Source organism: Podarcis pityusensis (genome assembly GCF_964106645.2).
Source record: "Podarcis pityusensis genome assembly, chromosome: 10".
NCBI classification, from domain to species: Eukaryota; Metazoa; Chordata; class Lepidosauria; order Squamata; family Lacertidae; genus Podarcis; species Podarcis pityusensis.
Window position 1 is genome coordinate 31224919 of NC_138035.1, and position 12692 is coordinate 31237610.

The 12692-nt window shown below is 43.6% G+C and overlaps 2 protein-coding genes across 2 annotated transcripts; both read left to right on the forward strand.

Moving 5' to 3' along the window:
- Positions 1-2138: 2138 nt before the first annotated feature.
- MIURF (mitochondrial elongation factor 1 upstream open reading frame) lies at positions 2139-3676 on the forward strand. Its single transcript, XM_080971417.1, has 2 exons — positions 2139-2323; positions 3408-3676. Exon 2 carries the CDS (start codon positions 3433-3435, stop codon positions 3643-3645), a length of 213 nt encoding a protein of 70 aa, XP_080827543.1. The 5' UTR covers positions 2139-2323; positions 3408-3432; the 3' UTR covers positions 3646-3676.
- Positions 3677-3679: 3 nt separating this feature from the next.
- Positions 3680-12076, forward strand: MIEF1 (mitochondrial elongation factor 1). The gene is made up of 5 exons (XM_080971397.1): positions 3680-3819; positions 4533-4681; positions 5358-5538; positions 6248-6510; positions 8072-12076. The coding sequence occupies exons 2-5, from the start codon at positions 4538-4540 to the stop codon at positions 8873-8875; spliced, it is 1392 nt and encodes a 463-aa protein (XP_080827523.1). The 5' UTR covers positions 3680-3819; positions 4533-4537; the 3' UTR covers positions 8876-12076.
- The last annotated feature ends 616 nt before the right edge of the window (positions 12077-12692 follow it).

Sequence of the window (12692 nt, forward strand, 5' to 3'; positions counted from 1 at the left end):
TCTCCCTGCCATACAACTGTTAAATACACAAGAACCCTTCCCTCCCAAATGTCAACCCTAAATCAAAGCCTCAGTTGCCATCCTGTGCCCACTTACCTGGGAGTAACCCCCATTAAACACAAAGATACTTCTGGGTAGCAATACAGTATATACCATTGTTAACTATGCAGTGAATTATTAATGAGTGTCTGGTCTGTAGTTCCTGCAAAACAGGAGATGTGTCTAAGCCCATTTGCAAAGTTTTCACATTTGCCTTTTGGGAAGAAGAGGGATTCTTTAACATACTTATTGTATACTATGATTTGCAGAAAGAAACTTCCAAGGACTATGCAATGTCAGGTGAACCCAGCCCAAGAAAGATGCATCCTGGTTGCTGGGAAAAGGAAGTAAAATACAGATTCCAGGGAGTAGGAAATAAGCAGAATCAGTAAACAGGAGGGTAAACCAGCAGCTCTTTAGGACCTCAGAAATGTCTATCCAAACCAACTCACTTATAAATCATAGCTCTGACTTCATTCATTGGTTGAAAACACTGACAAGCAGGAGCAGCCAAGAGGCTACAACTGCATTGCCCAAGTCAACAAAGCAATGTAAACCAAAAGGCCAGCTGCTTTTATCCTCGATCAGGCACATAGCCAAAGACATGATGGGGAGATCTAGGAAGGGAAGGCTTGGAAGAGTAAATGCATCCTCCATAGTCTTCTGAAACAGGAGCAAAGGATGCCACTATAAAGGGTAGCAGAGCTATTTATTTATTGCATTCAAAGCCCAGCTTGTTCTCCAAGGAGCTCAAGGCAACATAATGTACATGGTTCTCCTCATCCTCTACTAATCTCCACAATAGGTAAGGTAAAAGGTAACGGACCCCTGGACGGTTAAGTCCAGTCAAAGGTGACTATAGGGTTGCGACGCTCATCTCAATAATCCTGTGAGGTAAGTTTAAACTGAGAGGAAGTGGCTTGCCCGAGGTCACCCACTGAGCTACATAGCCAAATGGGCATTTGAACCCTGGTCTCCCAGGTCCTAGTCTGACACTAACCACTATACCACATACTAAGGTTACCAGACGTCCCCCTTTCCCGGGGACAGTCCCCGGATTTACAAATCAGTCCCCTGACAAAATCCATCCATTATGACTGAAGTTGAAAAGTGTTCCCGGATTCATTGAAAAAATAAATAAATCTGGTAACCTTACCACACAGGCCACCAGTTCTGGGCAGGAGGACCATTTCCAACAGCTCTATTCTTACGAATGAGGAAGACTGCAACCCATTTTCCTTGGAGGAAATCCCACTGAATTCCTTGGGAATTATTCCTGCTGGGTGGACACGGCTAGTACTGCAGCCTCTTTTTAGTCATGCCTAAGAATTGACCAGGGGAACATGGGTGGCGCTGTGGGTTAAACCACAGAGCCTAGGATGATCAGAAGGTCGGCGGTTTGAATCCTCACGACGGGGTGAGCTCCCGTTGCTCGGTCCCTGCTCCTGCCAACCTAGCAGTTCGAAAGCACATCAAAGTGCAAGTAGATAAATAGGTACCACTCCGGCAGGAAGGTAAACGGCATTTCTGTGTGTTGCTCTGGTTTGTCATAAGCGGCTTAGTCATGCTGGCCACATGACCCAGAAGCTGTATGCCGGCTCCCTTGGCCAATAAAGCGAGATGAGCGCCAGAGTCGGCCACAACTGGACCTAATGGTCAGGGGTCCCTTTACCTTTACCTTTAAGAACTGACCAACTGGGGGGGGGGGGGAATGAGACTTCCAAGTTACTACTACCTGAAGCGTGGATTTCAATAGGTCTAAGCATAAATCTACACCTCTGCCTTGCCATAGAGAACTCCTTATTTATAAACAATGGAACTTACACACGTCTAATGCCTAAATTTAACTCCGTTGCTCAGCTCTTTGCTTCGCACATCACCTTAAAAAAACAGAGCCTTTAATAAAAGCATCCAAGACGCAGAGGCTCTATATGCAAATAGCCCAGCAGGGGCGCAGCCGCCTTCAATGAGCAAAATATAATATTTTTAGAGTGCAGGGTATTATTATTTCCGAGCGCAGGAAGGGGGTCGGTCGGTTTTGTTTTCAGCCCTGTTCTGCTTCATTTAAATCCTCTTCCATCGATGCCCCTCCGCCTCAGGGCCGAACGGGAAGCCGGGGCCTTTTGTGGATTTTTTTCTTCTTGGCGTTTCCATGGCGAAGGAGGTCGTGCCCCGGAAGAGAAGCCGCCATCTTGCCGAGTGACCCCGGGAGCTGTGCCGGGAGCGGGAAGAGGTGGGCTCCGAGCAGCCCCTGAAACGCGACGGTCTCCTCTCCTCCGCGAAGGTACCGAGAGCAAGGGCCTGCCCTTAGCCCCAACCCCCCGCTTCCCTCCGGGGGAGACGCCCGGAGCCATAGGGCCGCCCCAACCTCGGTGGGACTGGCGGGGCTCTTCCTTCGGACCCCCGGCTCGGAGGGGAGGGGAGAAAGAGCTCCTTGATCTCTTGAGTTCCAGTTTCCTCTGAGGGCCTTTCATTTTCCTCATCGTGCACTCAATATATATATATTAATAATTATATCTATATAATTCGTATTGTGGTAGGCTGGAGGGAGAGGGGAAATCTGCCAGTCGCCGTCACCGCCATCTCCGAAATCCACCAGATTCCGATGCTGCTTACTGTCTTGTTCTTTTAAACAGCCTTTATTGTACAGCAATTAACATCAATTTACATATAACTTATAAGAATTAACTTAGTACATACAGTATATACCACACACAGTACACACACTACAACATACACACACCATAAACACTAACTTCCGATTCTTCTCATTGTGCTATTTTACATTTTGTTAGTCTATACACATTTCGTTATTGTTTTGCTTTCCCATTTATTATCAAGAACATTTTGCTAGATACTTTCTCTATATTTCAAGATTCATTCTAAGTCTGCCAGGAGATTGACGTCACAATAATTTTTAATAAATCTGACTTCACAATAATTTAATTTAAAATACATATATGATGTTTCCCCATAACCCAACTTTCCGATTAAGTTGTGGGGCCTAGATAGAGGCAACGCTGCCACAGGGTGCTTGATTGCATCTCCATTTGAGATTTCATACCTAGTTTTGTGGGATGTGAATATAGGTTGTATTTTTTTCAAAGGCTTTTCCTCACCTTTTGGAACCTTTTTTGGCATTTCTTTTACTCTGTCTAGTGGAGTCTTCTCTGTCTTTTGCTTAGAAAATAAATAAAGGATAACTTTGAAGGATGTTGTAATGGATAGAGCTTTAAATAGATGTATTTCTCTTATTTGTTGATATTATTACCTCTTGGATAAAACACAATTGACAACATGGCTAAATATTATAATTTGCAAAAATACCGGATTGTTTCATTGTCTCTGTTTATTCTGTGTGCCTTCAGTCTGCCCGCCCTCCACTCATCCTTCATGGCAGCGTGGACCCGTGAAGCAGTGCTGAACCTCTATCGCGCTCTGCTGCGTCAGGGACGTGGCCTGCGCTATACTGACCGTGATTTCTACTTCGACACAATCCGACGTGAATTCCGCAAGAATCAACATCTTGAGCAGCTCAAAGATAAGGAGAGACAGCTGGAGAAGGGCCAGGCTTTCTTGCACTCCAAACTCGGGGGGTTGGTTTAGAGACTTCCCTTCCCGCCCCCACCTGTTTTCTCACCACTTTTCTTTTCATCAACGCTTTTGACCATCTGGGCTAGATGGTCAATATTGGCTGTGTGGTACAAACTTGAAAAAGGAATCCCAAAAGTGTCCTGCCTGGGAGTATTCCCCATTCTTCACAGATGCAGTAAACCCCAGGTAGGTTGTTTTCCAGGCAGAAAGTGCTCTCTTACTTCTTCAGAATCTTTATAAATGACTGTAGATCTGTCCTAAAGCACTACTTTGAATGACTAAATGTAACATGACTAGGATATATGGGAGCCAGAGTAGTTCCAGGAGGCTTGCAGATCACACTGCAAGGAGTGACCTATACATTTGGTGGTAAGAACAAGTGAAATGCATAACTGCAGGGGTTGGGAAAACTCCCATCTAGCTTTTGATGGTTTTTCATAGTGGAAAGATCTATTTCTTTCTCTTATTACAACTATTTTTATGATCTGGAAATCAGTTTATGAAAACTTGAGATAATTTTGTCTTGAGTTTATTTTTAAAGAGCATACCGTTTTTCATATATTCTCATTTGCCTTAGGAACTTAGTTTTATTTAGCAGTAAAAGACAGAGACTTGGGTTTGGTTGTTGAGCTGCATTCAATTCCTTATTCAGCCATGAAGTTCACTGAAAGGACTCGGGGAAATCTCAGCCTAAGCTGTGTCAGAGTTGTGTGTACAAATGACTTAAGGATTGTGAAGCATGTTATCCCGTGATGAGTTTGGTAGAATGGATAATTAGGTTCTTTGTAACCACCAGTGGGACAGAGTGAGATTCTAGCTTTAATCAGGAAGCACAGAATGACAAATGGGCAAAATGAAATATGTTAACAGTTGTGTTTGGTTTTTCTCTTCCCATAAAGGAGCAATGGCAGGCGCTGGAGAGCGCAAAGGAAAGAAGGATGACAATGGCATTGGCACAGCCATTGATTTTGTATTGTCCAATGCTCGACTTGTCCTGGGTGTGGGAGGTGCTGCCATGCTGGGGATTGCCACCTTGGCTGTTAAGCGGGTAAGAGTGAACATTGTGAGTGAAAAGGTGTCTAAACTTTGGGGTATGATAAAGATGCAATGGGAGTTTTCTGTCCTGTGGGTCCAAATACAGACCAAAGTGAAGGATTGACTGGTGCTCTGAAGGACCCAGTTGCAGGGATTCCAAAGAAAGATGCACAAAACACCAGAGTAATCAGTTCTAATGTTTTATTATAAGGATATATATATAAGAGACATACAAGGCAACATAGAATTCCTTGCCATTACACCTCAGGATGGACGCTGAAGCTATAAGCACCACCATGTTTCGTCTCTGAGGGGCTACTCTGAGGGGCTTGTGTGTTACTTATACAGAAAACAAGCTATATAAACTGGCAGAAATAATCCAATTAATCACACTGTTTTAGGGGCCTGTTCCCCACTCACATCCATCTCTCAGATAAGTGGGTAGCTGACAGGTAGAAGCTTCCCTTTTCCCAACTAGCCAAGCCAGCAGTCAAGGCTTCAAAGCAAGCAGATAAGCTCATTTTACAGCTCACATTGTTTAGTCCCATGTTTGCTTGACTACCAAGATGGAGTTTACAGGCCTTCCAGGACGGTTTCACCTTTGGGTTCTACAGAGGGAGGCTGTGGAAATGAAGGCTTTTGACTGGATCATACACTTAATTTCTTGTCTCCCCGCTTTATTGCTTCAGATGTATGACCGGGCAATCAGTGCTCCAGCCAGCCCCACTCGCATGAGTCAGTCAGGAAAGAGAAGCTGGGAGGAACCAAGTTGGCTTGGATCATCATCTCGGTTATTGAACCAAGATATGAAGACTAATATTAGCCGCTCTCTGCAGACTCTTCCCACTGATTCTTCAGATTTTGATATAGGTGAGGGACATCCTGTAACTCTTCTGCAACTTCTTACATAAGTTGGTTGCCAAACAGGTAAACCTTTCACCTTTACATGTTCTGGTGTCTAAAAACAGTTAGTTAAGAAAGGATCTTAGTTTTGGAAGAGAGCCTACAGATCAGTAAGTCCAGCACATTCTTCTGAGGAAGAATACTGCTGACCCAATGTATTCCTGACAAGTACTGTTCTAGTGCCTTATGTGAAAATCTCCAGGGAACAAGAGCATCTTTTTCAAATCAGTCAGTTTATTTTACACTGTACTTTCAACAAAGATATTTGTGCTCAAAGCAGTTTACAGAAAACAGACTGTCCAAATTATTACAATTATCATATATATAAGAGAAATTATATCACTACATCATAACACTAACAGTGTGCAGGAAGAGCACATGGGTACTTTTCAGTTTGTCCTCATAAGGAAGATTAAAGCTAGGAGGTTGTACTGTTTTTGTCAGGAAAATGACATGAATTAAAGGGTGTTGTTGCTGTCTGTATCAAGATGCACATTGCCATTACTTTTAAAGAAAGGTTAAAAGTATGGTCAATGATTTTTTGTCTCACATAGTTTAATCCCCAGTGTTTCCAAATTCAATAGAGGTGCAATTCAGTACAGGCAATTTGTACCTAATGAATCCTGTGTGGTGCAATATTGAGGCCTGCTGTTCTCTCTCCAACCTACCCTGGCAGATTTGATCAAACCCACAAAGCAGAAATCATCCATCAAGAAGAGTCAGGTGGAGCTGAAGAAGTCCCGCCTCCGAATGTCCTTGCAAGAGAAGCTGTTCGCGTATTACCGGAGGAAGGTGGCCATCCCTACAGAAGAGCAAGCGAAAGCCAAGCAGGCTGCTGTAGATATATGTGCAGAACTACGTGGTTTCCTCCGTGCCAAGCTGCCAGACATGCCTCTCCGTGAAATGTACCTGAGTGGTAGCCTCTATGATGATTTGCAGGTAATTTGGATGGGTGGGAAGGTTTACATATTCTTCAATAGGTGTGATAGAGAAAGAGAACATGCAAACTTTATTGTTGCCAGTGTTTCTCTCAGCATCATGTTCTTGTGCCTAGAATTGTCTGTGGTCATGTTTCTTGGCTTTTTTGTGATTTGATCTTGCATAGGAAATAATTTGTTCTCCCCAATACTATACAGTGGTACCTCTGGTTACGTACTTAATTCGTTCCGGAGGTCCGTTCTTAACCTGAAACTGTTCTTAACCTGAAGACCACTTTAGCTAATGGAGCCTCCTGCTGCCGCCGCTGCGCGATTTCTGTTCTCATCCTGAATCAAAGTTCTTAACCCGAGGTAATATTTCTGGGTTAGCGGAGTCTGTAACCTGAAGCGTATGTAACCCGAAGCGTATGTAACCCGAGGTACCACTGTAAAGTACTTTCCCTCCTTTTTGCAATTTTAATGTCCTCTCTTTCCGACTGAGCAAGATTCAAATCTTTCTCTATCTTTTCTCGCCCACATCTGTTCCTGACTGTGCATGGTCCTTCTACATTATTTAGTCTCTTCTGTTCTTTTCAATACATAATGGGCATGGGAGCCATTCCTTCATGCTACCCTGATGAACATATAGCCTTTAAGTGAGCAATTCTTCCCACTTCTATGTGTAGTATTTTGTATTAGATAAAACTTAAATTTACACCTAATGGTGATAGTGATTTCCTTGGAGAAACGTATCATGTTTCATCAAACTCAGTCTTTAAATAGTTGTCTTTTGGCTTTTGACAATAAAAACATAGAAGCAGCAATGTCCCAGGTTCAGCCCCTGCCACTCCAGGTAGGTCTGAGAAAGACTCCTGTGTGAAAAACCCTGGATATTTGTTGCCAGTTGATGAATAAACAATTGTGAGCTAGATAGAACAATGGTCTGATTCAGTGAATGGCTCCCTGTTTTCTATTATATGCCCTTGGCTCTTTTATTGCATTCACCATAAATGTGAACAGTTACGTTTTATTTTGAGGAAGCAATTTCATTTCTTCGTTTCTTACATTCTTAGCATTCTTCTCGGGCTTTAGTTAATGTAAATGCACTCCACTTGAGGGGCTTAGGATAGGTTGCAACACATTTAAATCTATATATGACTAAATACTCAAAACATCTCAAGAAAAAAATTGCACAACCTCTACAGAATTAAAAACATCAGGTAAGCTTCACCTACATGCAGACTTACTCCTATTCACTAAAACTCAGGCAACTCCCCCGTCTGTCTCTCTGGTCTGTATCTAAGGAATGCCTATCTGCAAATCATCACTGAGCATGTGAATGGCATCTCAATAAGGTGGTAGTTTCTTTGAAGCATAAACTCTGCTTTTATTTCCTTCTTACTGTTTAATTTATGAGGAACTATTTCTAATGCTGCCTCTGATACATCAGCATGTTCTAGCACGGCACCGAGCATCATAGAGATCCCAGCTCAACGTTCCTTTGCATTCCAGCCTTCCCCTTAGCCAAATAGTGTGGCCTTTTAAGGGCCTTAGAAAACCTCTTCTTTTTCTCCCCCCGGCAGGTTGTGACTGCTGATCACATCCAGCTCATGGTTCCTCTGGTGTTGGAACAGAACCTGTGGTCTTGCATTCCAGGTGAAGACACCATTATGAACATCCCTGGCTTCTGCCTGGTACGTCGGGAAAACCCAGAATACTTCCCTCGTGGTAGCAGTTACTGGGACCGCTGTGTGGTGGGGGGCTACCTTTCACCCAGGGCAGTGTCTGGCACCTTTGAGAAAGTTGTGGCAGGCTCCATCAACTGGCCAGCTATTGGGACCCTCCTAGACTACGTGATCCGTCCAGCAGCACCCTTGGAATCTCTGACATTGGAGGTCCAGTATGAAAGAGATCGGCGCCTTTTCATAGACTTCTTGCCATCTGTGACACTAGGTGACACTGTCTTGGTAGCCAAACCACACCGACTGGCCCAGTATGATAATCTGTGGCGGCTCAGTCTTCGGCCGGCAGAGACAGCTCGCCTGCGGGCCTTAGACCAGGCTGATTCTGGCTGCCGTTCCTTGTGCCTCAAGATCCTCAAGGCCATATGCAAGCTGAACCCGGCGTTGAGTCACCTTTCTGCCAGCCAGCTTACCAACGTCATACTTCACCTGGAGGAGACTGACTGGTCACAAGACATGCTCGCTGACCGTTTTCTGCAGGCCTTGAAAGGGCTCATTGGCTATTTGGAAGCAGGGGTCCTTCCCAGCGCTTTGAATCCCAAGGTGAACTTGTTTTCAGAGCTTACTCCTGAAGAGGTGGATGAGTTGGGTTACACTCTGTACTGTTCCCTTTCGGAACCAGAGGTCCTCCTGCAAACAGAATAGCTGCCTTATACGTGAGAACAGTGTTGGAGCTTCCTGCCCACGACAGGTTCTCTCTGACACATCCTGAGTGAGATATGCATAACCTGCCCCATTCTTTTCACAAGTTTGTCCTGTTTTTCTTTCCGTTTTCATGATACCGTGAGACCGGGGAGGTCCATTAGATTTCTTGGTGCTATTAGTCCAGTTCCATTACCCGCGTAGTCATTGTCCCATGGGGCAAGAAGTTATGTGGATTGGCTGCTCGGTCTATTAGAAAGTCCTTGCTGTGGTCCCAACTGCCTGCCCCAACCCTTTGCAACCCGCCACCCCAGTAATATGCTATGACTTGTTGCACTGAAAACTCTCACTCCCACCTAGGAAAGTGTGGGATTGGGCCAGTAACCTACTGCCAATTTTTGGAAACATCTAAATATGGTGATTCTGTGCCCTCTTCCCCTAAGGGATTCAGTCCCCTATTGTTGGTTTGTGTGTGGGAGTTTGTTTTTGTTCCTCTCACACCCCAAAGTGCATGGCAGTCAGGATGAAAAGTTTCAATAGAAATATTTATAGTGGAGAATGTATTTGTGTGAGCTCTGTGCATTGATTGTATTTATATTTGCCGTGGGGGGGGTGTCCAGAGAGAGTTTGCACATTTGCATAGGTTCTCACCAATGTATCCGCATTTTGGGGAAACTGGGGATAAACTCCCCAGCCAATCTGATGCCCTTCAATGTACACAAATTTGGTTCTTTTATTGCATGCATGTTTGCAAAACTGGCGCTAGACCCTTAATGTGTCTAGAAGAATGTAGGGAGAGCAGTTTCTTGTATGTGGCTATCAAGAACACTTCCCACTACAAGTGGTATCTGCCCAAGAAAATGCAAACTGCTAGGGAAAACACATTCTTTAGCTTTTATTGTGACATAGAACAAGTAGCTCTGGAAGTAAGGCACCATATTTTCAAATATTTCCGTTTTGAACATTCAAATTCTTGCTGAAAGCACTGCGACTGGAGTGTGCTATGAGGAGTAGTTGAGGTTCAGACCTTCATCACCCAATTGCTAGAATTAATGGTCACTACCTTGTACCTGCCAAACTTTAGGTCCATAAAATGACTAGTCACTAGAAACAAGAGACGAAGGTTCTACAGGAAGGCAAAAGAAAGCTTGAATAAAAAGTAAAATTGTGCTTTTAATACACTTTTAAAGAGGGTGGCACATTTCACGCTTAATCACCTTGCCCCTACTGCTTTTAAGGAGTCATCAGCTTTAATTTACGCAATGCTGCTCTGCATCTCTGGCTGCTCCTCGAGATAGTGGCACAGCTCAGGGAGTGGCCGCTCACTCTAGCTATGTCTCCCGCTCTGCAGACATGAAATGGGCATTGACTGTGAATGTCTTATCTCTCAGGAATGTTTGGAACTGTTACTGCTGCCATCACCAAAAAAGAAAGAAAAGTAACAGGGGGTACCCTAAGTGGCGAGATTCTTGTGTGTTGAGTCTGCGTGACAAGCATTGCTATGGTTGTATGTAATTTTGCAGGCATGGCTCCCCTGTTTTCACATCTGAAACGCTCACCTTTGCTGCTGAAAAGGCACCATAAATAATGAGATAATTTGTAGGTACAGTATAAGGAACAAGTGCCCTTTCCTGTTCTTTTTTTTTTTTTAAGGTGGTGCTTATGTTAATAAGTTAAGCCTTTGGTGTGGTTCCAGAGTGGAGTCTTTAATCTATATACCAACTTAACCTGGGTAACCCCCCCCCCAACAGTCTGTCTTTTCAATTTTGTCTGCTAGATGGTATTTGTTGCACAGCAGAGAAACAGTGTTGCGGTTATTTAAGCCTCACCAGATTTACAGCCAAAGACTTGAAAGGTTGTGTGTGGGTGTCTGGTAATACATAGCCTGGGAAAACACCAGGTTTTTCACTCATCTCTCAGCCGTCCTTCCAGTACGAGTCTTCCTGCCACACATGCTGACATGGATGCATGCGGATTTTAGGGGGATGGAGACCTTGCTATTTGAACATGAATAGATATTTTAAGAGTTGTACGAAACCCCACATTGACCTCTTCTGTGTTCATCCAGTTTCCTCTTTGCCACCATTCTGTTGCTTGTTTCAAAGTTGCAGCATGGTAGCAGGGAGATCCTGCAAGGAGAGTAGGAGGGATCTAGTTTCTCCTGCTTTTCTGCTTCTCAAATGCATATCATTACATGCTCAGTTAAGAAAATGAATGCTTTATTACTGACTAGGAACATAATTAATAGAAGCCTTGACCAAGACATGTTGCCATGAAGCTAAATGCGTATTGAATGTAGGCTTAGGCCAGCAAGACACACTTGTAGTATTCACTTTAATTGCTTTAGCTGCTCCTTTCTCAAAGTAATGAATTCTTTCTTTGAGGCACCTAAAAGAGGACGAGGGATTTGAGCCTATTTCTTAGTATGGTAGGTGCACATAATTCCACGAGTAGGAAATAAGAGACCATGCTTTTGACAGTCAACACAAAGTTTAAAGTGGTGATGGTTGGGAGAAGCATGTCTGGGCTATTCCTTATTTCTGTGGCAGGGGATGCAGGACAGGCTATGCGGGACAGCTATAACAATATTGCACCAATTCTGCTATGTGACTAGATGATTCATTCTGAAGAACGTTTACACCGCCACCAGTATTCAGTAAAAATGCATGTGTATTGGTATATATAGGAGGGTTTGGTCTTAAGCACTTGTGGACTCCTTATGTGAAATGTCAGAACAAATTGTAGATGCCAGTAGTGTCTAGCTGCTCCCCCATATCATGGGGAATGGGGAGGCCTTGGTATAAAATGAATGATTGTCATAGGCCCAGAAGTTGAAGTCTGCTGCTGCATTCTTGAACCCTGGGAAAGCATCGACATACTATCTTGAAGTTTAGGTCACACCAGCTAATGTGATTTGCCTCTAAACTGCAGGGTGGGGACCATCTGTCTCAACTTGAAGTCCTTCATTGTTGTCAAACTCCACTACTGATCTTCCAAACCTGTTAAAATTCTTAATGCGACAACTTAATTATGTAAATTGTAGACGACTTCTAGTGTCTGTGTGTCCAAGATATTGAAGAGAAAGGAATTAGATTCTTCAGCCTCTCTCAAGCCCTAATGCTGTGTAAGGGAGTTGGAAGAACAAGGTCTAGTGCATGGTCTGTGACTGTGTGGAAATTATGAAATAAAACAACTTTTCCACAATTGTGTGGCTGTTTTTGAATGTCTCTACAACATAAGATGCATAGCCTTTTTCACATTCTGTATGCTGGGGGACAGGAAAATTCCTTGTGTGCTAGTTAGATAAAATCTTGAAACTATCAGCTTGTAATGCCCACAGGGAGAAATGTACTTAAGCCATACAATAATCCATCTACAACTGCATACAGCTTTCAAATAACACTTGCTAGTTTGTGAGCAAAACTTGGCAAGGAGTGAGCAAAAAATTATAGACTTTTCTGCAGAACATGCTGCCTCGTGTGCTTTAAAAAATTTAAATAAGATTGTGCTATAGCTTTACATCAACATTTCACCATATGCCTTGTGGAAGTCACTTGGAAATTCCACCAAAGATAGCTGTCATATTACCTTGGTGCAGAGGTTGCAAGAATTGGCTTCTCACACAACTCAGTGTTCAATTTTGTTTTTTAAAGGCGCAATTCCTCAGCAAATTGGAAGTCAAGGTGTGTGTTTGTAAGGAGGAGTTAAGCAGAGAACTTGGAGGTCTTGGCTTTTATGCCTAGCATGGATGCTTGTCCTCCTGTCCTTAAGATCCCTGCTTTTTATTTATAAAATTTCTATCCCACCCTTCCTCTCAAAG

Coding starts and splice junctions, on each gene's coding strand:
- MIURF (XM_080971417.1), top strand. CDS start 3,433: ATGGCAGCGTGGACCCGTGAAGCAGTGCTGAACCTCTATCGCGCTCTG.
- MIEF1 (XM_080971397.1), top strand. CDS start 4,538: ATGGCAGGCGCTGGAGAGCGCAAAGGAAAGAAGGATGACAATGGCATT. Junction 5,539..6,247: donor TTCTTCAGATTTTGATATAG/GTGAGGGACATC, acceptor CTACCCTGGCAG/ATTTGATCAAACCCACAAAG. Junction 6,511..8,071: donor GCCTCTATGATGATTTGCAG/GTAATTTGGATG, acceptor TCCCCCCGGCAG/GTTGTGACTGCTGATCACAT.